The sequence below is a fragment of the Scophthalmus maximus genome, chromosome 12, assembly GCF_022379125.1.
Source record: "Scophthalmus maximus strain ysfricsl-2021 chromosome 12, ASM2237912v1, whole genome shotgun sequence".
NCBI classification, from domain to species: domain Eukaryota; kingdom Metazoa; phylum Chordata; class Actinopteri; order Pleuronectiformes; family Scophthalmidae; genus Scophthalmus; species Scophthalmus maximus.
In genome coordinates, this window is record NC_061526.1 from 16,583,517 (window position 1) to 16,608,931 (window position 25,415).

At 45.7% G+C, this 25,415-nt stretch overlaps 2 protein-coding genes across 2 annotated transcripts; both read right to left on the reverse strand.

Annotated features, from left to right (window-relative positions):
• Nucleotides 1-422: 422 nt before the first annotated feature.
• gxylt1b (glucoside xylosyltransferase 1b) lies at nucleotides 423-9,223 on the reverse strand. The gene is made up of 7 exons (XM_035610913.2): nucleotides 8,790-9,223; nucleotides 7,546-7,753; nucleotides 7,301-7,432; nucleotides 6,660-6,911; nucleotides 6,321-6,444; nucleotides 6,009-6,181; nucleotides 423-1,925 (listed from the first exon to the last, which is right to left on the reverse strand). Exons 1-7 carry the CDS (start codon nucleotides 8,990-8,992, stop codon nucleotides 1,764-1,766), a joined length of 1,254 nt encoding a protein of 417 aa, XP_035466806.1. The 5' UTR covers nucleotides 8,993-9,223; the 3' UTR covers nucleotides 423-1,763.
• Nucleotides 9,224-10,100: 877 nt separating this feature from the next.
• yaf2 (YY1 associated factor 2) lies at nucleotides 10,101-25,195 on the reverse strand. Its single transcript, XM_035610922.2, has 4 exons — nucleotides 24,948-25,195; nucleotides 24,309-24,434; nucleotides 13,893-14,048; nucleotides 10,101-13,760 (listed from the first exon to the last, which is right to left on the reverse strand). Exons 1-4 carry the CDS (start codon nucleotides 24,971-24,973, stop codon nucleotides 13,505-13,507), a joined length of 564 nt encoding a protein of 187 aa, XP_035466815.1. The 5' UTR covers nucleotides 24,974-25,195; the 3' UTR covers nucleotides 10,101-13,504.
• Nucleotides 25,196-25,415: the final 220 nt, after the last annotated feature.

A 25,415-nucleotide genomic window follows, 5' to 3' on the forward strand; every position in this document is an offset into this window, starting at 1 on the left:
AAAAGTGATCAAATTAGATCTCTTCATCTGCCTCACCCAAGTTCCCTGTTATTGAGTCTCAAAAAGGTAAACAATGTGTAATTAAAAGCAGTCATATTAATTTAAAATGCATACATTAATTTGATTAATCTGAAGTAGTTCTCCTTCCAGTTCTTTCTTTATTCTAAATCTTATTTTTCCACCTTGAAAACAAATCATATTTATTTCAAAAATACATTACTGGACATATGAAAAAATGCTACCCTCTGGTGGTTAAATATAACACACTGTTATAGAAATTCTACAAAACTGAGATGATCTTTAATAAAAAAATAATAATAAAAAAGACACTTCAATTTCAGTAGTGACAAATAAACAAGTAAACAATGAAATGTCACAGAGGATATCCTTACTTTACAACCATACCGACAAACCGTAAGCACTGACAGTCATTACATTTATTTACAACATTTCATCCCTCAGTGTTCAAAATACATTCACCGGTGCAAAATTATAGTAATAAAACAAATACTTTGGTATCAGGAGAGAACTTGTAGCTTATTCACATGTTCAGTAGCAGTTTTTCTGCATTTTGCATACTGATGTGCACCAGCTATGCTGTGTGTTGGAGATTACTGAAAGAATTCCCATCATACCTATGTGCCTGGTTGCCATTACACATCTTATTAAAAAGGAGTCTGTGGTATCCAATTATTCAGCAGCAATGTCCATACAACAACATAGGGGAGGGTATGAAAGGTTATTTCAAAGAAACTAAAAACATGAAGATGTAGAGTCATGTGTCCAGACATCACAACAACAGAGACCCCAAATTGTACATTGTACCAGAAAAGAACAACCCTTCTTTCTTTGCCCCCCAGGTCATGGCAACCCATGTAACAAAACAGCAAAGAATAGACCAAATGTTTACTCTGCACCGTTATCTGAAAATATAGAAAATATATTTTATTTTAATTCTCATAAATGACTGTCCTTCCATGTTTCTAAGTGGTTTCTAAAGACGGAAAAAGTGGTCCAGTGCATGTCTCCAACGTAGGCCCTGCAGAAAGCCTTTTGTCCAGCTCTACCATGGTGTGTCTCTTTCAATAAGAGCGTTTCACAAGGTTTAATAAAATTCTCCAATATGGAAAGTCAAGAGATACTCTCCCAAACTTTTATTGATCTCTAGCACCTTTGGTCATTAGCCGAAGGCACTGAAAAATCTCCAGTTGTCAGTAAAATAATAAAAACCCGAGAGGAAAAATTTGTAGCAAAGCAACTGTTAAATTGAGTATTTAACCACAAATGGCCTACACTACATTTACAGTAGATTAGAGGCTTTTATATCACGCTCTTATCCAGAGCAACTTACAAGAGGTGAGCAGTTACTGGTTTGCAACGGTCTCACTGGTTGGGTGTCCATTAAACCAGACTTCGGTTAACATTTGGACGGACATCCAGCAAAAGAACATTTAGCGAATGTTCACCAAAGTTTTCGAGATACTCTACTTGTTCCACAGAGTCAAAGAGGTATGTTCATGTTTTGTTTTTTACCAGTGCCAGTTAACAATTTGTTTGCCAAGCTTTAGTGTTGGCACATCAGTCAATAACAAACCCTGCCGTTCAAAGCAGGCAAACTTCACTCAGCTTTGTGGGATCAGAAGCTGGGAGTTCAAGAAAACTAAGTATGAACGGTAAGCCACAATATGAAGTCTTCCTCATCTTGGTGGCCGAGCTTCTAAAAATCCCGTTGGCGTCCGTCCCATCTTGTATTTCATGTTTTGTCACTGTCTGCGAGGAGCCTTGCTGTTGGTATTTGTCAGGCTGTGTGCCAGTCTCTTTGTGAAGAGTGCGTGGGATTTACCACAGTAGGTGTGTGTTGTCTTCAACAGTTCCTCTTCGAGAGGATCCAACAAAGATGTCACTGGGTCTGCGCCAAATGGGTACTGAAATGAAAATAAAAATCTTTGGTTAGATTGGACCTTGCGTATTGTTTTTCAAATTGCAGATAGTTGCAGCTACTCAAAAGCATTTAAATGGTGAAAGCACACTGAACATTTGTGAATGTACAATATTAAAAACACAAAGAATGTGGACAACTTTCTTTTCCTTCCTTTGGTCCTGAATCTTCTGTTGCAATAGGAAGTCTAAATGTCAGTAGGAAGTCTAAATGTCCTCCATTTTGAAGGTCTCGTCTGGACTCTCAAAAGCCTTTCTGTTTGAGCATCCGAGTGAGGCACGTAGAAGATTTCTCAAACAAGAGCTTTCTGTCATCTTTCAGATTTTGAGTGGGCTGACCACCAATCTCTTGGATAAGTTCCTCATTGGTATGAACAGGCTCTAGTTTGCCGCTCTTTGCCTCAGCCTTTGGTACGTCTTGCTGGAGCTGATTATCCAACTCTTTACAAAAGGCTTCTTTCTTCTTGAAGGTATTCTTGCTCTATCTCATTTTCTTTCAGGATTGGCTGTCATCTTGTTGTCAAAGCATCTCAGCAATCTCCACAGCTTCCACTTTTTGTCGGTCTCAGTCTGGATAAAGGTGTGACTGATAGGGTTGTGCTGAGACGCTCATCCTTCCGGCAGGTTTTCCTGTCCTCCCAAGCTCTGTTAGTGATCACTAGGTTATTTCCCAGTTACTCCGTTTGGCCAACTCTAGGGAGAGTACTGGTAGTTTCAAATGTCTTCCATTTCACAATTACTGAGGCCTTTTACTGCTCCTGGGAACACTTTGAACTTAAAAAATAGCTTTATGTCATGGCCCTGATCTATACCTTGCCACTATTTTATTACAGAGGTCTACAGGGAGTTCCTTGGACTTGCTTGCCTGACTCACCGTGTGACCTTGTATACACACAGATTTGTGTCTTTCTTAACTATGTCCAATCAATTCAATTTGCCACAGGTGGACTTCAGTCAAGTTTTTAGATTTAATACATTTCCAAAATAAAGATGGATACACACAAGGAAGACTTGTGTATATCCATCTGGTCTCATGGTTCCAGGTGAGATGACTTGCACTCTCCTTCCCCTCCCTTTTTCTTAGGAAAGCTGCAAAATGTGCGTGGTAGTAGCCCAGGGGGAGCAGTAGTAGTAGTAGTATTCCTAGAAACTTAAAATGAGCAGCTTAAGTCCCAAACCAGTGTCAAAACTCCCCTGAGGACGACTCTCCATCCCCTGTTCCAGTGGAATCGATCAGATTCCCTCTGTAACGAGGCAAAGTGGTGCTCTGGGCAGCATTTGGCCTTGGAAGATATCTTTCCTTAGATAAATTAAAAACTAAAACCCGAAGGCACGCTGGACTCCAACGGAGCTCCAAATCTAATCTGATCGGTCAGCCGGGTAAAAACATAAAAGAAGTCCACATTGTTGTTGGAGTCAGTTTTATGCTATAGGCTTACTGTCCAGTGATAACCGGGGATTACAGGAGAAATTTGATGTCTTCCCAATAATGAAGGAGCCTTTACAATGCTCCAAGGAAATCAAAGAGGAATTACCATTTTTTATGCCAGCTCATTTGCTTGCGGTTTGGTCCCTGATATTGGGTCACAAAGAGAATGTTTTTATGAGCGCACACACACACACACACACACACGTGCCCCCGCCGGTCATAAAGTTGCATTTACAGTTGCTGTATTGATTTTGTGTGGCTGATGGGGCGATGTTGGTGTGCAGACTCCGACTCTAAATGTACCATCGGCTGTAAAAATTTAACTGCTGCTTCCTGGGCTCCGCTTTTTGCAGCGGAGGGAGGGGATGCTTTATGACGGACAGACTGCTGTGGTCTGTTTGAGACGGACAGGCAGACAGACAGGGAGGAGCACTCCAATTTCTTTGTGTGAGGTCCTTATTTTAAAGCTACAATTTTATTCTTTTGTCTAACATTAACGATACACACGTGGAGTGATTTCCCAAACAGAGAATTAAGTGATGTTAGTACATTTTGGCTTGAAGAATGATTTCCTGCTCTTTTTATATTGTTGCATCGCAGTCTTTTTGCGTTTTTTTTCCAGTTGTTTGAACGAAAACAAGCTGAAAACACAAAGAGCTCTGGCAAATATATTGAGCAGTTTTCCGATATCTTATATGTTAAACAATGAATTAACTAACCAAAATAAAAAAGGGATTTGGTTGAGGTAGTTTGGAGGAAGGATTCGATTTCAAATCAAAATGTCACGAGCAACAGGTGTGCTTTCCCCTGATGACAAGTCAAAATGTCTGCTGTGAAACGGCCCTGGGGCACCTGATTGGTCACATGACTACACACCTGCTCCACATCAGTAATCAGCCTCGGTATATATGCGCACTCCGGGCAGCGTTCACTCTTTTCGCCAGACTTTCATTGCTGCCCCTGCTTTTCAGAAGCCTTTCGACTTCTACATGCCTCCCTGTGTGGCCTTACGGCGTCGTCTGCTTTCTGTGGAAGTTTTGCGCATATGCATTGTTTCATACTAGACGACCAACAGTTCTTTCACTTCTGCATTTGAATCCTCTTTCCCAAGCCAGTATTCTGCACCTACACACTTTTACTGAGCTGGTGGTGTAGTACTGTCCTGTTCGTTATTCACTCCATAACACTACACGCGTATCCCGGAGGTTCTGCTGCAGATTAACAAACGATGAAATTGTCTGACACGCACAGAATCGATCTCTACTCCTCTGTCCTCCTGGCAAACCAGACTAAATCACATATCTATGAAAGTACCATCACCTACATCAGGTATTTGTTGGAAGAAAACTTTTCATGCCTGCTATGGTCCTTTTTGTTTGGAGTTTTAATCTCAATGGGCCAGCCTGTTCAGTACAGGTACATGTCGACTGCCAAAATTGATCCCGTCGTATGAAGCCGCAGTTTTGACTGCAGGCCATAGATAAGGTATGGATCCGCCATCGCCGTGATCTATGCTCGATAGTTTGTTAATAGGAAAGCAATGAGACAGTGAGCGTTGATGGCTTCATTAAGTAAATGCCACTCCTGTCGTCAATACCATTACGCTGCTGGTAAACAACACATAAACATCCTCACGGGGGAAATTAGCTCCGACTCCAATCGTCTGCCGGGTGGTTGAGATATTAGTGGTTTTACAGTGTAGACATTCTGATGCCACCAGCACTCAGGTTGTTCAGGGTCAGCGCCAATCCAAAATCTCATCTCGCAGGGTGAGGACACGGGGCAGTGGAGGAGGGCAGGTGTGTTACTGGGGTCGTAAAAGGTCGTCTCCCATCAGGTGTTGCGCTAAATTACACCTGCAACACTTTGAAAAGGCTCAACATGCCTTTATTTAACCTTCATGTTCCCAAGGCGCTTGAACAGAATGACGGTCCTCCTTTCAGTCACTGATTTTACAAAGACGGCAGTTGCAGGAAAAGTTTAAAGGAAACATTCCAACTTTACTCGTACGGAAAATTATGATACAATATAAAGTGGTGTCATAACAAAAGAGCAAGTGTCAAAAAGTCACATCCTCTACTCTTGATGGACTGCATTATTAAACTTCATTTGCACTTCCACGTCTACCATTAATATCTGCCTGTCTAACTGCTGTGGGTTGTTAAAACATAAAAGTCTAGGATAAAGCCTATTGAAGCCATAAATTAAAAGGGGGGAGACATTAAAACTTTGACTTTTTCCCAGTTAATATTTTAGATTATTGACATATTTTGGTTATTAAATTAGATCAGACACTTTGCACGTATCCTGATTTAATGTCTTCATTTAGTCTCGGTAGTAATGAAAAATGTTATCACCGAACTGCAGGAATATCAAAAGCTCAAGCACAAGCATGTGACAAGAGGTGGATAAAATGGGCTAGTAAATTATCAAAGTGCAGTTAATTTTACAACGTCAGATAACATTAACGAAAATGTATCTGCCCCCCCCCCCCCCATATAGAGTTATGTATTTTACTGCTTAGTTTTTTCTTGTGCATAAATACAACCAACCCATGCCCTGGCTGAACATGGAAGGCTTGGAATGCATATTGAATTCACACAGCTTACATATAGTGCACTCAAGCATCACTAACACAAACCTTCCGTATTGCCTCGTACACAGCTCTGAAGGCAGGTTGCTTGTTGTCGTGGTAAACCCCTCTGTTTCCATGCAGTACGTAGATGCCATCCTCCTCGGCCGACGCACAGTTGCTGCCGTAGATGCAATGGTCTGGACGATAATTCCACTGGCAAGGAAACTCCAGCAACGTCTCTGCAACACAAACGACTCACGTAAACAAATCAGTGCAACAAAGCAGGAATTCTGCATATTAATGCAAAACATCTGGCCAATGAATAGTAATTTCTCTGTTAATTTTTTCAAGTTAGGGCTTACTGTTTATTCTCCTTACCAGGGTTGTGGTGGAAAATTATATTGAGAAGGTCCTGGTCCCCCCAGGTTATGTTCAGTTTATATTTCTGGAGCAGAGGCATTAGCAGCTCCTCCCAACGCAGCCCAACAGACGTCATGTCATTCTGTCAACACACAAGTATTAACAACAGTCAAATAACAATTTGTAGATGATAGTGTTTAAGTATTGGGAGCTTCACTGTGCAACAGGATTGATTTGTGAATTCTTGGTGCACAACAACTGCAGCAGCAGGAGGACATCTTGTGGCCAACAATGGTGGTACACTAATAAGATCAACCCAACGTAACCAATTACTTCCTACAGGAAATGTGTCTTCACCTTAAAGAACGTGCTCCTCATCCTCGTCATGTTCATAACCATGACGCCTGAGTTGATGCCCGTCCTGCCGTAGAAGGGGTGGCGGGCGAAGCGGTTGTACCAGGCGATGCGGGGCTCCTCATGCTCAGGGGCCATGGCCGCCAACTGAGAGGAATTAAATCGGGAGAGGAACGTCCACAGTCTGTCTACGGGCTGCAGGAACAGGATGTCCGAGTCCACGTACACAATCGAGTCGACGTCCTTTAGGATCAGCTTAGGACAGGAAAAGAAACAGATATTTGTCTCTTAGAATAAGGACGTGATGTGGATACTCTACAGGGTTTGGAATGGTGCATATAATTGGTATGTTCTGCTCTGGGTTTTACAAAAGGAATTGTCCTCAAGGGAACAGAACGACGCATTCTGAATCTTCCAAAAAAACTTTTTGGTGATTTTGAAATACTACATTTCACTACGGGGCTCCTGAATATAAAAAAGGCAATTTCAATGAGTAGATTTTAAAAGTAAAATTGGAATTTCTGCAGCCACCAATCCCAATTTCATGGCAGGATTAACATTTTTTAATTCAGAGCTGCAGGTTTGCTGGACCTTGATGAATCACATCAGTTATGTATTTCCGTTTTATTCGATCTGAAACTCACAGGTAAAAAAAGCCTCTGAGAAGCGCAGGGTTTGAAGAGTTTCTTCCACTCCGCTGCGTTCTCACTGGGGAAGCTGATGGAGTAGACTGTGTACTGGAACCTGGAGTGAATAAAGCCGGGCCACGACTCCAGCTGAAACAGAGAATGGCGCATTAAATTGCTACTAGGGATATACGTGTAATGCAAACACGCTAACTCCCGAGTCAGTTATTCAGATGTATATATTCCAAATATTTCCTACTCACAGCTTCTATGAAGCTGGCGTGTAGTTGACCCTCGGCAAAGATGTGCAGGCAGAGGCGTTTGATGCTGAAAAGCACAGCAGACTTGATCATGGTGAGGGTCTCCTCCAGCCTCTCGCCACAGGCCACCACAGCCAGGTGCATGGGAGGCTCAGGGCCGCTCCGAACGCCGCCGCCGACCTCCGCCTGTCCCCGCTGACGCATGATGTACCTAAGTGAGAAGAGTCACACAAGCGGATGTTAGAAGAGGTTATTTTCTGACAGAATATAATGATGCAGGGTGGACAGACACACATTAGTACCACTGACACCAAAGGGAACGTGATTTTATTTATTTTTTTTAATGGCAAACTCCAGCTCTCTGCTTTGAATATATACATGAAAAAATGCAAAGCTACCTAATGCCATTTTTCACATCAGCATAATGCCATTTTTAAATGTCCTCTAGACTGTAACTACCACGCCTGCATTTCACTGCACACACAGAGAAATATGAGAACGTGACACATCCTTGAATTTCCCAAAGTCCCCAAAACGTGTCATAGTGTTTAATCTTCCAGAAGCTGAAACTTTTTATTGCGCGGTTATTACCTCAAGTACAATTTTCTACAACTATCCCTCCTACAGCTGAAGAAAATCGACCATCATTCTCCAGTCCCACGTGTGACGAATGGCTGCTTTCCTTCATCTTATGTCATGGTAAACTATTTCATGTTTTGGAGTTTTTGATCAGACGGCAGAAGCTGTTTGAAAAGTTTACATTTTAACATTTTTTTCCCCCTGCAAATCCAACGTCTAATGGAGGAGCCTGAAGATTATCATGTGGGAGTATACACTCACCTATTCCTTAGCTACTACATCCTCCTCATCACATCCTTTGGATTTGGCAGAAACATTAACAGTCGGGTGTGAGACACGGATTATACATGAGTAATAACATGATGGAATTGTTCCATCATTCAAAGCAAATATGCAAAAGCTGTAGGTCTAGCTCGGCCTGTTGGCGAGATGACGAGCTTTGGCGTGAGTGACAGGAAGTCACACACCTGTGCAAGTCGCACATCGCTGCCGTATTCACGCACAGGAAGTAATCGTGAGATGACGCGGGGGCCACATTCCTATGCACTGCTTGTACCGTGCACAGCATGCACGTGCATGTGTGTCCACAGTCATCGCGTGAAGTGTAACTATAGTCATATTTGTATAGCCCCGCTGAAGCAGCGGAGACCTGCGATATGCGGACATACCTATTGTACCAGTGCAGGTTTTGGGGCCCGGTCTTGTCCGCGGCCCCTCGAGCGGCTCCGGGCGCCCTGGCTGGGACGAGAGCCCTCCTCGGCCCGCTCCCCGCGGCCGACACGTCCGAGTACAGCAGCTTGTTGTACACGTACAGGCCGGAGAACACGGCGAACAGCGTGCACAGCGTCAGCGCGCGGCTGTAACGCCGCATTGTGGAGTTTGGAGACGCCACTCGGAGCCGCAGTCATGACACAGAAACTGGCGAACGATTGGTAACTGCGGGGGCCAGGCGCGACGGGATCCCACTTCCGGTCACAGCTTAGAAAATAAAACTCTCTATTTGTGATTATCGTTCGTAGCAACTACACCCTCTGGCGGTCGCGTCATGTCTCTGCAAGTCTTTTTTTAATATACAGAGTTGTGAACCCTTTACTGTAGCATGCTATGCTAATATGTTACCATTTTACATTACAGTGTAAAAATCTAAACACAATATGTCAATTTAACAGTGCAATTTTTTAATACATCTTTTTCTTCTTTGTATGGTTGTGATTCTTCACACTGTAGACCAGAATCTGTGAAGATACCTTTATTTCTAAAAAGGACCAACAATCCCTTTGGGATTTCATGTTGGGCATTTCTGTGGAGCAGTGGAATGGAAAAGAAAAAATGTATACACTTCCTTTGAAAACTTTGTAGCAGCCATCCCTTTTCTCTTGGATGTATCACACAATCTCCCTTAGTAGATAGCATTTGCTCAGATAACAAAAAAAGATTATTATTATATTTGTTTATTTATTTCAACTGCCATTTTGAGTTGAAATACATGGATCACTCGCCACTTTGGAATCTGTAGACAAGGGGTCACAATATCAAACTGTTGAGGGACAATATGATTATGATGCAAGTTTTACATAATCTCTTGCATTCAAAAGAACAAAAGAAAACAACAGAGGAAAAACAAATATAGTGTATATTCATGTTGGTTTGCCTCAGTGCCAAGCCAAAAAAAAATCTTACCTGTATAATGACAATTTCCTGATGCAGTTACTGATCTAAATGATCTTTGTAGCTCTGTGCACCCACTTACCTTTTTCCACTACTTGTCATGCTTTTATATTGAAGGCGGGAACGAGCATCCGGCCGTTTCCTTTAACGCCAATCGTTTCACTTGATGCGCCTCATGAAACAGAGGCAGGAGGTCGGGACCCTCACATGGGGGAAGGGTGGGAGCGATGAGCAGGGCTGACCCCCCCCCAGACTCTGCCTACTGCAACCTTCAATTGGTTTCACCTCTGAAAAGACCCATTCAGCCTGGCTTTAAATGACTAGTAGTCTTTATTGAGGTGGCTGCATTAGACAAAACAGAGCTGCACGCCAATTGCATTTTCATTTAGTGTGGGGGAAAATGAGGTTATTGGCTGATGTAGTGATTCATTAATTAGTGTGCAAACCACACCATATCCTTATAACTATTCTACGCTTATGCTATAAATATTTTGCGACCAAACTATTGCATGGCTGAACACACATTTCAAATTAAAGGGTGGGCAGGGAGAGTTTTGCATGATGGACTACATTTGCTATGTAAACTCTGAACCTGCATGCTGAGCTTAAGGTAAGCAGCAAGTCATGAGCGATTCACCACATGGAGCTCAAAAGACACAAACTGCTCCGCTTTAAAAGCCCCAATTAACAAATGAAAATACAAAAAAGTGCCTGAAACCGCGTGTAAAAGAAAATGGCCGATGACTAAAGTAAACTTGTGTGCATAAGAAAAGGACATTTTCGTTTTGGATTTTGTTATTTTCTTATTCAGACATGTAATAAACAAGTTCACACATTGAGCATGGCAAAGCAAAACAACACACACACAAAAAAAATTAACAGGTGACACCAACACATTTTTAGGTGTCTTCCAATTTTTGTAACAACCAAATAACAAATGTCTGTCTGAACAATTCTCAACGAGTCCACACACCTAGTCCCAGCTAGTGCAGTGGACCCGCGAGAGGACACCTCTGACACGTTAAACGATACTAACAAACTAAGAGACACAACCCGTCCCACAATATACCGAGACCGTAATATTATCATGCTGTGACAGTTCTCAGGATGTGTGCTAGAATTTGAAAGTAAAAAATATCGACAAATAACACTGATATGATGGATAATAACAGCCACGTCAAGACATGTACAATATTTTTTTTTTTAGAAATATCCATTTTATCTGTGTAGTTATTCTACAGGTTTTTTATAAGTTATTGTGTAGTTAGGTTGATCTATAGTAGTTCTGCTGGGAGTTAAGTATACTCTAAAGTTCCTCCACTTTGTCTCGTCAAAATGGAGGCTTTCGAACAGTTCCTGAAGTCCCATCACGCCGCGGGATTTCCCCCTTTACAGCTCATAAAAATGTCCAGAAGTCAAAACCCCTTTTTCAGTCCGGCTGTATTCCAAACTGGGTCCTCTGTGGCAGCAGAGGGGTGTGAGCGCCCTCTGGGTTTCAACTGGGACACTGTGCAGGCGCAGCCCTGTTTGTGCAGCTGAGATTAAAGGGAGAATACCGGTGTCATTTAACAGTTACTTTGTCATTTTCCACAGTTGGCTGACGATTGCTCTGAGAGACGCGGCTCTCTTCCCGATCTAAAACGCGCTGCGATGAACCTGGCTTGAAACCGTCTCTTGTCCAAGAAGATAGAAGCACAAAAAGAAATGATTCAGAAACCGTTGTCGTATTTGCCGGGAATTCGTGCGATGTGTAAGTTTTGTGGACATGATGTAGTTTCAGCACAGCAGGACCACAGTCCTCGCACGCAAGTCTCGCCACGAAGCAGCAGGTTATTACAGGCGAACAAGCCCGGGCCCCCTATCTGAATGAATGGGAGGAGAGCCATAACTGCACTTTCAACAGTCCCCGGGGCATAAAAACTGCATGTACAGACTGTATTGACTTTGCCCTAAAATAATAAAGTTCAAAGCCCCCCCCCCCCTCGATCCAGAGCACCGTTGCGCCGTCAGGTCATCCCACAAGAGCACTTTAAGGATACAATAACAAAGTCCTTATATTTGTGTGGCATCCTGTGCTCCTACGCTCACCCAGAGTCCGTCTGCGGCGGCTCCTTCCTGCCACAGCATCACTCGAAGAGGCGTTGCGAACCCCCCGACTGTGCGCTTGTGTCAGCGCAACAACACTCTTTGCTTGAGACGTACAGACATTTTCTATTCTGGATTTTTTTTTCAAAGCGGGTTGTCTCTCTCTCTCTTTTAACGCCTCTGCCTTGTTTCACGCCGACTGTGATGAGTTCCGAAGCTTGGAGGACTCTTAAAGCGGCCTTGTGTTAATGTGATGTTAAAAGGACAATATCAACTTCATGTAACACAGCCCTGAGATATTATGGACTTTAGCTGTTATGGCTAAGGTGTTCAGCTTAGTTTTTTTTGCTAACTTCCATATCACACGCACATAATTATGTTAGTAACACCCAAGATTGGTGTTTCTGACTTCTTGACTTATTTTACCAGCCACTAGTTAACATCAAACTTCCGCTTCTATGTTTTGTATCAAAAATATCAGTAAAGCCGGAGCGAGGGACTTGCATACGATGAACGTCCGTTACATTCAAGCCCTTGCCAAACGAGTTCACTCAGTGCTGATAAAGCCTTATCAGTGCTGGGTAAATCTTTCTGTATTAAACATGTATACCAGCAATGATTACAGCAACTAGGAATATTGCGAAAATACCTAGGTAGCATCCAAGAAAAGTTTTTGTTGCTCCGGGTAAAAAAAACAAAAGACGAAACTCGGCATTCAGAGCAAGGATTACTGTCTAAAATGGTCTTTGACGACGTGGACATACTGTAAATCAAGAGCACACGCGGTTGTCAATATGATGAACAAAATGAATGGCAGCCAAGATAGAAAAAAAGAACTATCTCAAACCGACTGTGGCACGGATGACGATTAAAATAACACCGGTATTAACCTTTTGAAATCAGGCGCTGTACCTTTCTGCCAGGTGCCGTCGTGTGGATGTAAGCTTAACCCAAACTGAACGACCTGCTCCAAGCATTGTGGAGATCAAAAAAATGGCGCCAGAAGTGTAGCCACCATGCTGTGTCAAAGTCACTCTTCAGCAGATACAGTCAAGAAGTAAACGCTCGGAGAAGCAGGGTCAGCAGCAGAGGTTCGCTGTCGGATTGAACGTTCAGAGTCAAGACGCTGAGAGACTTGTGTCGTGGATTTGTTCAGGTTTACAACAGGGTAGGCAAGTAATCCAGACAGGGGCAGAGAATTCCACATGGGGGAAGAATAGGTCACTCCGCCGGCCACTGGAGATGATACCGAGGGTGGGGCTGCACATTTTGTTTCCTAGAAATATTGAAAAAAAAAGGAAAAAATCTTGATAGGCAGGTGCAGCTCAAGGATGAGCAGAGGGGTCCAGCACACTGTCCAAACCTTTGTTCGTAATGCAGACTACTGCAACTTCCAGGATGGCGCTAAGGGTGTTTCATATTGCTTTCTTAATGTGGAGAATCTTTCAAATGACTGCACTTGCCAAATCGGATGGTTTGGCACCTAGTTCTTTGACAGATACCGTAAGTCACGAGAAAGCAAACAAAACAGTTTGTGCAGCTCCATGGTAAAAGTAGGGTTCCCTTCCAGTGACCTGCAGATGAGATGTGGCCGGAGGCCGTTGGGGATTTGAGGGGGGAGGGGCGGGACTCAGTGGGACTCTCCGTTGACCGAGCTCCCCTCTCCCCTGGGTGAGGAGGAGCGGGACAGCCCCTTCTCTGTGTTTTCTGAGCTGGAGCCGTTCTGGCTGTGGTGGTCGACCACCGACGACGCGGCGCTGGAGGACGTGGCCGGGGTGGTCGAGGGCTTGACCTTCTCCTTAAAGTCTGTTATGATGACCGTCAGGTCCCCAACCGTCACCTCCAGGTGCTGGGCGCTGCTCCTGTCGATATTTTTTAATCTCGGCCTGATGGTTGGGACAGAAAAGATGATGAAAAGCTGATTAGTTTAAAATCCTGCATGACCCAACTTCATCTATAAATCCTAGTGTTCATGAATGCATCCCCCCCCCCCCCCAACCTGGAGTCAGTTTGTTTACCTCATCTTCTTGTGACTGTTCTTCTTGAGCGCCGGCTCTTTGTCGCTCTTCTCCCTCTCTACCCTCTCCTTCTTTTCCTTTTTGGGCTGCGAGGGCAACACGAACTGCTGCGTTACCTGCTGCTGCGAGACGAGCTGGGAGACGGGACGAGGCTTCCTGATCCAGGGGGAGTAAGGAGGAACGGAGGGCAGAGAGACAGACACACAAAATGGGGGAGGCAGATTAATGAGAGGGAAAATCACAGTGAACACATGGCTTCATGCTAACGTACCGCCACAATCAAGAGGCAATAATCGCTGCCTGTTCTGGTTAGGATGCGACTGCTCAAGTGTTCTTTAACACTGGCAGCAAGTGGCCACACACACACACACACACACGCGCACGCGCTCTGAGATATGCAGAATACCTGCACAGGCTTGTGTTGGCAGCCACAGTGATGCACACACGCACACACACACACACACACACACACACACACGACGAGATCTGTTTTGCTGAAAACAAAGATGTGATAGGAATATTAAATGTGGAAGAAGACACTGATTTCAGAATGCATAACAAGTATGCATGTGTTTATACGGTCTGCTAGTTGGGGAGCTTTTCCAAAACTCGAGGCGGCTCGCCAAGAAAAACATCAAACTAAGAGAGACGTGACGCTGTACTGAAAAAAGAAGAAAAGGTGGAGCTCAGTCCTGACCGAAAGGACACATTTTTTTTTATTGAAGGTCACACCCAAGGTGTTTTTCGCTGCTTTCCTCTGAATGGAACACATCGACGTCCCCTGCCCTACAGTCTGGATGTGGACAGTCTCCAGTGGTATATCATGCCACGTGTTTTACCACTGGCAGCAGGCGATACGGCTGCAACAAGGCTTGCAATCCCTCACCAGCTTCCCACTCTTACACGATGACCATCAGTTGTGTCGGTAGCTGCGGATGCACCTTCAAACGAAGGCTCCACAAAATGTTTTTTCACCCGTGGGTCGGACATGAAATGAAAACACGGCGGGACAAGGGGAACTCGCAAGTATCTGCTGTCTCGGAACAGACGCGTTAAGTGATTGTTCTTGCAACAGGCTGCATGCGCGAGGACTGCGATCGCATTTCTGTTCGTGAGAGTGTGCGTTGAGCCTCAGCCCAAAAGGGCGAGTGTTGAAAAGGCCATCTGTTGAGAGAGAGAGACATCTAGGGCCTCATTTTCCTCACACACACACACACACGGGCACAGTTACATGTATGACAGCACCAATGCACATCACAGCCTGCAGATACTGCACCAAAGGCCAAATATTTTTTAAGATCAAAAATGGGTGCACATAAAAAACATATGCAATCAACAAACAACACATGCATTTTAGACCCCACACACACACACACACACACACACACACACACACACACACACACACACACACACACACACACACACACACACACACACACAGCAGCGAGCACATGAAGGATGGGGGCATGAAGAGAACAGCAGAGGAGCACAGTGTGACAGCGTCTGTTGGAGGCAATTTCATATTTCATGAGCCAGCTTTACAAGCCTTCCGAGATATTTACCCGAATCACCTTACCCTGTGTGCTACGTGAGATTCCTCGCACTGCTCGTTCAAAAAATGAAATATCTTCTTTAATATCGCTACCCTAAGTATCGATGCCTCGGTGTGACGCTTGGAGAAACGGCTTCACTCGGGTGTACTAACCTGTGTATGAACCCTCTGAAAGGAATTGGAAAAATAACAACGTTCCCATGCAAAATGTCCTCTTGCATTTGCCTAATGCAATTTCAAGGGCGTAAAAGTACAGAGCGGACAAATGCACATCCACAGAATTATCCCGAGCACCTGACCAAGTGGTGCTCTGTGCCGCAGCTTTGCCACAAAACAAAACAGCCAGTTTGCGGCTTTGGGGGCTTCCATTTCATTTTCTACAAGGAAATACTGAACATAAGCCAGCGCTGCTCGCAGCTCTTGTTCTACGGGCAAAGCTGTTGTTTAACAGTTCTAGGATGACCTAAATTGGGGCACAGCTTCAAAGAGTCTCTCTCCGAGTCAGTTCCCCCCCCCCCCCTCTTCTCCGAGTTATCACTGCCCTCACAGAACATGCAGCGGTGCTAGTGAGGCGAGAGTGGAAAATGCAAATGGGTCTCTTGGCCAACATAACTGTCTGATGGGGAGGAGATGTCGAGATCCTCTAATATGTCTGTCTTGTCAGCACAATGCTGCAGAACTGCTGACAAGAAAAGAGAGACAGAAGCGCCTCAAAACGTCCTCTTGTTTCCAGCTCGAGCAATTTGCCGCTCTCCTTGACATCCTTTTAACCCAATGCTCCTCCTACAGCAAACAAAGCAATGTCTGCCGCTCTGAATTTACTGGCGCTCACACAACAAGGCTGTCACAACACAATCGACCGTCCTGCCCTCGGGACAACAAATGTTAGCAGCCCCCCCCCCCCCCCAGAAAAAAGAGACTAAAACTGCCTCATTCATAACCCTCCTTTTGGTTTGGGTTTGTTTGAATTCAGTTCGAGATGTGACTTCTGTGGGATTTATTTAAGTGCTGCTGCCTATTATAGCGCCAAAAGGCCTCTGTATGTTTTGCTTAATGTGTGATCAAGGCAGCGGGAAAGAATCATCTGAGCCTAGTGAGGGTCTTTTCTAATTAAAAAACCGAAAAAGGCCTGGCTGTGCCTGACGGCAGCGAGGGGGCGACTATAAACATATTTTGGACACCCTATCTGCCTCGTGCATTGCAACGAAGTCGGTTCTCGCCAACAGAAGCAGCTCAATAAACCTGGAGGTGAAAGAGGGAGACAACCTAATATTACGGTGCGGCCTAAACAGAGCCGCCTCTGTTAACCCAATCAAATGGTTATTATCTTAGCACTTAGCTTCCGAGGCCCCGAGTGTGTGTGCGTGTGTGTTTTGTGCGCGCACGCTCATTGATTCCAACAGGATTTTCTGTGCCTAATGCAACGGCCTATTCTTTCTGACATTAATACCGCGTGTTGGAGCGGTGGTTCCAATCGATACTCGCTGCACTCATGCCATCTTTTTTTACAGCGGCTAATGGAGTCCCACACTGGCAAATTAGGACGTTACAGAGGGGAGGGGAGGGGGGGCTTGAACACACCGAACTGTATTTCCTCGACAAAAGGGGGGAGAGTAAAGACAACAATGTCTTCATTTTAAGCTCGGGTAAAACAGTCTAATAAAACAGACGATAATTGAGACACCGTTCCCATCAGTTCCTCCTTCCACAAGTTTTCTTAATATGAACATTCCTAAATTCCCGCGGCATTAATGCGAAACACAAAATGAGCTTGATTCTCAGTCTCTCAACAGTAGCTCTTTTGCAGCTTTTGCTTCAAATGCCGTGAGATAAAGACAAACTTGTCTCATCTTGCGAGCTGGAACGGTAGGAAATGCAAATGCTGCCAATGATCCCTCAGCGCTTCTCGGACAGGGGAACTCTGGCTGACCCCCTTCCCAAATATGTCACACACGTCATCCATCGCAATCTCACTCGTCTCCCTCCTTCCCCTGCACCCACTGACCTCGCGCTCCGCTACCTCGGCCCTGTGCTCCAGCACAGAGGAACAACAAAAAGAAGAACAAAATAAAGCTCTTAATGAACCGACACTACTAGAAAATAACGCTCCCGATCGTGTCACCAGTTGGAAATGTTTCTGCGTGACTGATTCAGTGGGCGGTCGAATTGCGAGATTGCCATGTTTCTGCCACAGTGGGCAAACGGGTCAACGCCACTGCTTGATGTGATTCAGCAATTAGAACAGATGGCATGCCAGTGTGTAAGAGCCAGGGTTTTTTAAATTATTACAAATATGGTAATAATAGACTTCATATCAAAAATGACTTTGCAAACTCCCGGTGCATCGGATCTGATCCCAGTGCAGCAGAGAATGTAACAAGTACCAACGTTTTTATCTGGTTTTCAGTGTAAGGGTTATCAAGCCATGTGACAATGATGGATAATGTATTGTTTCACTAGAAACATAAATGTACTCAGCGAAAGTAAATCAGATTATTTTAAGGGGTTTCTTGTTATTTGGCTTTTGGTATTGATACTTTGACAACACATCCTGTTTTAGTTTGAAATGCGTCTCAGAGGTGACACTGTTATAAAAAAAAAGGTATAATGTAAATGAAAATAATACATTTATTTGTCAATTCATGAAGCCCGTTTGTGTGGCGTATATTTACATATATTATTTTTGCTAATATTTATCAAACACCGAAGACGAATATCCGCTAGCCTGAGCGTACACACACATTCATATGGAGCACGAGGGGGCAAGATCCATACGGACAGACGGCCGCGGTTCTCCATCATCTGGCTCACTTTGCTTCTGAAGGAGAGGCAGGTGGGTCGGAAAACGTGCATTATGATAATCAAAAATGACTACAATTAAGTAGCTAGTTGAACTTCAGGGAGGAAGTGGCCGATTTGGCTGGCAGCCGACGCGCATGGAGCCCTGCTTACGTCCAAGAGGCAGCAGCACCAGGACCCTGCGGACGTTCGGACTGCTCGCTAGCATTTGTCCAGGACATTGTGTGATGAGCAAACAGCCCGCATGACAGCTGATGGACTGCAAATAAGCACTGGAGTGTGTGTGTGTGTGTGTGTCTGTGTGTGTCTGTGTGCGCGGCTATAAACAAATCTCAACAGTTCTGTAATGATTGTAAGATCATTGCAAAACAGCTTATTTTATGCCCCGTTGAACAGCCTTGATTCAGGAGTAGATGCGCGTGTGTGTGTGTGTGTGTGTGTGTGTGTCAGGTTTTCCATCAGCAGGTTGGAAGGCTGCTCCTGGGAGCTCCTCCAACCCGATGATTAATGCCTCTCCCTCGCCTGTACATGCCACTCCCCGTGTGTGTGTGTGTGTGTGTGTGTGTGTGTGTGTGTGTGTGTGTGTGTGTGTGTGTGTGTGTGTGTGTGTGTGTGTGTGTGTGTGTGTGTGTGTGTGTGTGTGTGTGTGTGTGTGTGTGTGTGTGTGTGTGTGTGTGTGTGTGTGTGTGTGTGTGTGTGTGTGTGTGTGTGTGTGTGTGTGTGTGTGTGTGTGTGTGTGTGTGAGAGAGAGAGAGTGTGAGAGACAGATGGCTCTCCACGTCCTGTGGTTTATGACACCATCTCCAGCCTGGTAGCCACACTCTACCACATTCTCCTCGCACAAACGCCCGCCCGCCCGCACACACACACTGAGCAGTATGTCATGCATCAGTGTCACCATAGTAATTACAGGCTTATCATGTCGCCATAATCTTGAGCCACAGTGACGTGATAACAGCCGGCTTCATTGTCCCCTGTGTACACTCCGTTTTGTAGGCTGTGCGAAGCGCCAACACCGGTAACCCACGCGACTGAGCCCGCGACTTATCGAGGGGCGCAATAATTCAGATGGGATTGTAAAACGCTGATTGTTTTTTTTTTTCACAGGCATCATACCTGTTTATAGATGCAATCTGTGTTGTCGTTTGACTTCCTTTTTTTCTCTTTTTAATTGGTCGCAATTATAACGGCAGCTTTTATCTCTGCTGCTGCAGATTCGATCCAGCTCATAAAACCATTGATACACTCGCTTTCCTCTCACATCCTGTCTGTCTTCACGGGACATGTTTTTGGTTGCGTCTGGTAAAGTAGATTTTGTCGACACGGTAAAGGCTGTAACATGAGTAGAGGAGGGCAAACCGAAAGAAGCTAAGCAATATGACTTTTATTTAAGGATTGAGCAACGGATTTTTATTGCCCAAAAACCTACTCATGTCTCGTAAGTATAGATGTGTACACGGGCATTGGAATAATACATTGTACAATGTATTTCAATTATGGATTTTTTTTCTGTATGCATATACAGCATCATACTGTGGATTACTATTCCATGGCAGTTGCAGTTGTTTAGTTTTTTTTACCAATGCAGTTATTCTAACGGAAAGGAAAAAAGAATATAATTAATCCTTTATTTTCTTGCATTTGAAAGTGATTCTAACCCCTCACATTTTAGAATCGGCTCTCTGCCACGGCTCTCCCGATCGCCATTTCACATGAATCACACAGCGACGGCTCCAGCAGGCTGATCGTTATCGCGTGTTTATGATGGATATCTGCTGAAACCAATCACTGGCTGGCTTCACGGGAAAAAAAGCTTTGAAGCGGCAACAGTTTTATTGTCAGTATCTGCATCGGAACATTGTGATTCTTCTGCCTTGCGCCCTTTTTTTCCCCCCACCCCTTATGATTTGTGATAGCATTTCATTTCCCTTATCTTGTTTGCATGCTGTCGGTAACACTTTTAGGTAGAGCTGGAATTGATGGGACGGCGGGCAGAAAGTTGACAACTATTTTGATGATCAGATGATCTTTTCAAGTATATGTGCGCCAAATTCGCATTTATTTTTCCATCTTTGACTTTAGAACTGTGGCCTGTTGTTGAGACACAACAATACATTTGGAGACTTCATCTTTGACATGGGGGACTGGAAATATTGCTGGCCCCAGCAGATTATTCAACGATAAGAAATGATTTTGAAGCCCCACTTGCACATACAGTATTAGCTTAATAGGTACTTGCCTTGATTTATTGCATTGCTGCTGCTCTTCCTCACTTTTTATTTTTCTACTCATTGATATTTATGTATCAATAAATCCGATAAGTATGCCGGATTCCTGCACTAATAATTCAGATTGTCATATTGAAAGCTGCATTTCTTTTTTTTGTCCACGGCGAGAAAAGGGAACTGGAACCGAGCCCAATGCACAGTAACAGGTCAATTCTGAGTGTGCGCGCTGCACAGGAACTGTGAGGGCGAGCTTGTGCGGAGGATGATAAAAACAACATCTAAGCAGCCAAGTGCTCCCAGCCAGCCGGAGAGGCCTGTGCCCGTTTTAGGTGGAGCCGACGCAAACCTCGCACATCGGTCAGCCCGTCACCCAGTTGAAGCCCTGGGTTTAAGTCCAACCCCTTGAAATGAGGAAAGGGAGCGAGGTCGCGGGAGGGAGAGGCGGCTGAGAAAAACGATGCGTTAAAGGTGGGGGAGAGAGGAGTAATACTGCAGAAACGTGATCAAGCTCACTGTCCCGACCTGTAGAAATATGATGCTGCCAAACAAGTTCTTCAGTGCAGTTCAGTGTTTCCCCGGTGGGCCTGACGAGTCAGGGCTCTCCGCTCGGTGAACTGATTCACACACACACACACACACACACACACACACACACACACACACACACACACACACACACACACACACACACACTGCTCTGTTACGCCACAGCGCTATTTACCCAAGGATGGTGTTTGTTTTTTTTTTGGTTTAACTGCTGTCTGTCTGTCTGTCTGTCTGTCTGTCTGTCTGTCAGCGCCACTTCACCTGACATTTCCATCTTTTGTTCCAAAACACCGGAGAGGTTCATTACCTCCGAGGCACGTCTCAGCCGTCATCTTACATCGCAAACATTAGGACGGCGCGCTAATCCTGGACAAATCTTAGTGGCTGCACTAGGGCTTCTAGATGTGTTGCTCAAGGGCGCCCTGCCCGGGTGTTTCAGCAGACGCAGGTATCATCAAACCTGTGACCTTGCACTTATCAAACAGCCCTTTTTTTCTTTACACCACTGCACCGCGACTTTAATCTATCACGCTGGGGTTTTTTTTTAGTTTTTTTTCAAAGGCTGGGAGTGAGGCCAAAGAGTCACAGAAGATAAAACACTCACTCCTTCCTCGGTAAAGTCTGAAGGTAATGAGGCTGCGTTGTGATCCCGAGCTCCTCTACGATAGCTTTAATTTAACGCTCTGGGCCAGCGGCTTGATGTAGAAGAGCAACTATTTTTCCATATTTATCTGCACCAATGTTTTGGGCGAAGAGAGAATATTTGAAACACTCGTTTCTGTTAAATGGCCGCGATCCACTTGTGTTTCTGTCACATTAGACCTCCTAGCCGCTCGCGGGATTAGAAGAGCGTCGTTCTCGTCGCTCATGTCCCTCTTTGTCCGTCTGTCTCCCCCTGCCGATAAGCGAGCCCAATCCTGCCGGCGTGTCCCCCGTCTTCGGGCAGACGCGACCGCGTGCGCTCGATCAGCCAGACAGATTTAGGCAGCAAGATCTTAATAAAGCTTTCATCCTCTATCGCCTGACAGCTATCCGAACGCAAACTCTCTTTCTCTTCAAATACTTCCGTGCCTCAACCTAAAATGTTTCCCCCCTTTTTTTTGCCCCAGCGTCCATCACTTCTAGCACCTGCTGAAAAGACTCGGTTCCTGTCAAAAAAAACCCCCAGACGTAAATGCCCTCAAGCTATGCCGAGCGACGAGATGATTTTATTCCGCTTCCGCAGAATCCACCCGAGCTGTCAGACCTGTGACCTTCAGGCTACGGGACACTTCCTCTGACCACTGGACGCTCGGCGCCCGGCCTGCACAGTAATAGCTCAGTCATGCTTGTTGAGTAACCAGTGAGAGATTCATTTTTTTCTTCCTGCATTTATATTCCGCGTGTTGTTTTGCCCTTAAGCACCCTCGGCTCACTCGCGGAGAGAAACCCACTCGTCTGTTGTTGTTCGGTCATTAACAGCTGCGACCACCTGTGAGGCCGCTTGCGCCGCGGTGTTGGCCCGCGTTCGAGTGCTCACGTGCGGCCTTGTACAAGAGCACGCCGCCGCCGCCGCCGCCGCCGCCGCGACAACGCTTCCGCAGCACTGCAGCTGGGAGGACGGGAAGTTATTAACATTAAATAAGACCTTCGCACGGATGTTGGCGCTGAGTGAAGAATTATGGGCCCATGGAAAGAAAAAAAAGTCCAGATGGGTACAAAGGGTGTCAGAGCTCTCTGTGAATATTCAGGCAGGTTCTTGGCAAAGCAGCGGGCTGGTTTTTTGTTTTGTTAATGGAAGCCCAACACAATCTCTGAAGCATCCTCAACAATCAAAACTCAACTGCAACAAACTGGGCCCCCTTTGACAACGGCGTGTCTGCCGCTCGGCCTCTTTGTTTGTGTGAGCATCAAACTGTGCTTCAGTGTGTGTGTTTAGGGATGTGCACGAATATGCACGCAGTCATGCGTGAAATTTGCATGGTGTGTGTGTGTGTGTGTGTGTGTGTGTGTGTGTGTGTGTGTGTGTGTGTGTGTGTGTGTGTGTGTGTGTGTGTGTGTGTGTGTGTGTGTGTGTGTGTGTGTGTGTGTGTGTGTGTGTGTGTGTGTGTGTGTGTGTGTGTGTGTGTGTGTGTGTGTGAGACAGCGGGCTGATTAAGCTGTTGCATAGTAATGAGCTATGGCTGTCTGTCTGGCAGCTGCTCTGACAACCTCTTTTCACAACTTGGCCCTCCCACACACACACACACGCACAAGTGCGTGTAGACACCCCCCCCCCCCCAAAAAAAAAACTCATACTCACTCAAAACAACCACATATATCGTGTAATTACACGCACCAACACGAGAAACACTGCAATTCTGAATACGGCCTTAGAACTGAGAGCTGCAGCGTGTTTGTTCTGGTGGCTACAGTCGAATCGCTGGGTGTAAAGCCAAGATGTTACTAACGCAGAAGAAGATAATTAGCGACGCATTAAAGCGGGAGATCATGTAACAACACATTTTCTCCCTAGCCCGCGGAAACGGCTACAATTTCCCTCCTTCGCCCTTTTGCCTGCTTTGTTTTTCACCCTAATGATGACTGCCGCTCAGGAACAAGTCATTTCCTGCTTCAAATCACTGATGTCAGGAGAAATATCATCCACGAGGCGCAGGGAGGGCACCGAGCACGCGCGCACACACGCTGTGTATCTGTATGCTTGAGTACCTGTACAACCCCCCCTCCTCCTCCCGCCCTCCCCCACAAACATCTCCAGGGCAACAGGATTGATGTGTGTGTGTGTGTGTGTGTGTGCTTGTGTGTGTTTGCTTAAAGAGAGCGAGGAGCGCCGCCATGCCTGCCCGTCCCCTCATTTCACTGAGGTCAGTGTCAGCACCCGGGGAAGAGAACATGGAGACTAATGCGCCGCTGCTCGTCGGAGATGTGACAAGATAGAACTGGCGGATAAACACGTCGAGTTTCAGGGATCATCGCGGACAAGGGAATACACATTAGGCAGCTGTCGAGGCAAATGGCCACATATGTTTATGTTTTACTGACCAAAACTGTGTGTATGGAATACCTGATTATTACAATGACATGAATCCATTTTGTCATGGTAAAAGGTAGAAACATGAATTAGAGGGAGGGGGTGGCAGTGAGATCGAACTGGTAATAATCATTTCCTTGTGAGGGGAGGGAGGGGGGCAGTACCTCAGTCCCAAAGGACCCCCTCCTATCTACACACACAAACACACATACATGGGGGGGGGGGGGGGGCTCGCCATTGCAAGACACCAAAGGGGTAATTTGCATCCATCGCCTTACCTTGTTGAAGTCCCCTTCCTCACATCACACATCATGCACTTGAAAGCCTCGGCCGTGTTCTTGTACGTGCACACGCTGCAGTCCCAGAACCCCTCGTCGGATGAGGGCTTCGGTTGACGCTTCGGCCTTCGGAAGCGGTAAATGTAACAACAACAACAACAACAAGAACAAACAACAACAAAAAAAAAAAACAAGAAACCAAAATACGGATTAAAACACAGGAGGAAGTGGAGGAGGTGCTGGTGCTGGCGGCGGCGGCGGTAGGAGAGAGGAGGGAAGGTGACGAGGGGAGACGAGGAGAGTGAGTTCAGATCGCCTCCGCGAACACTATCGATGGCAAACATCTGGGTTTTTAGGAAAATCATCTGCGAGCGCGCGGTGATCCGACACTGTAATTGGCGACGAGGGTTTTAACACCCGCGCCTCGCACGCGAGCGCGCGCGCGCACACACACACATGCAGCGCGAGGGAGAGAGAGAGAGAAAGAGAGAGAGAGAGAGAGAGAGATACAGAGACCATGAAGGGAAAAAAAAACCCTTCTTTTCACCCCCTCCCCCGCCCCCCCCTCTGTGCGCTTCGCCGACGTCCGCTCCCCTCTCCTAGCTCGGGTTTCTAGGACGCACCGGGTCGCTGGTTTACCTTGTGGGACTCCTCTTGTCGCCCATGCCAGACCAGGGTTCCTCTGGAGGTGCTGAGACGAGCGCGAGTCCGGCGATTTCCGACGATTTTCGGCGAGAGAGGCGATGAGCCCGCGCCGCTCGGCTTCCAGCTGTCGTGGAAACTCCGCTTGGGAAGCGGTCACGTGACTCGCCTCGGCCAATCGGCGGCCGCGCGACTTCCCGACGCTGACATTCCTCTTGATGAGTCGACGACGCATTCACGCGCCCGCTGTAAAAACTCGCGCTCTTGCCAACAGAGGGGGACAAAATGTATTGGTGCCACCGTTATTATTTGGTTATGACAAACGAGTGGGACTACGTTAAACCTGCGTTTAGACGTGCTAAACAATTCCGTTGCAGTCGACCGCCGCAGCCGATGTTTGAACACGGAGCAGGAAAAAAGAATACTGAAGAAAAACCATCTTCACGTACAGTTGACTTAAATATC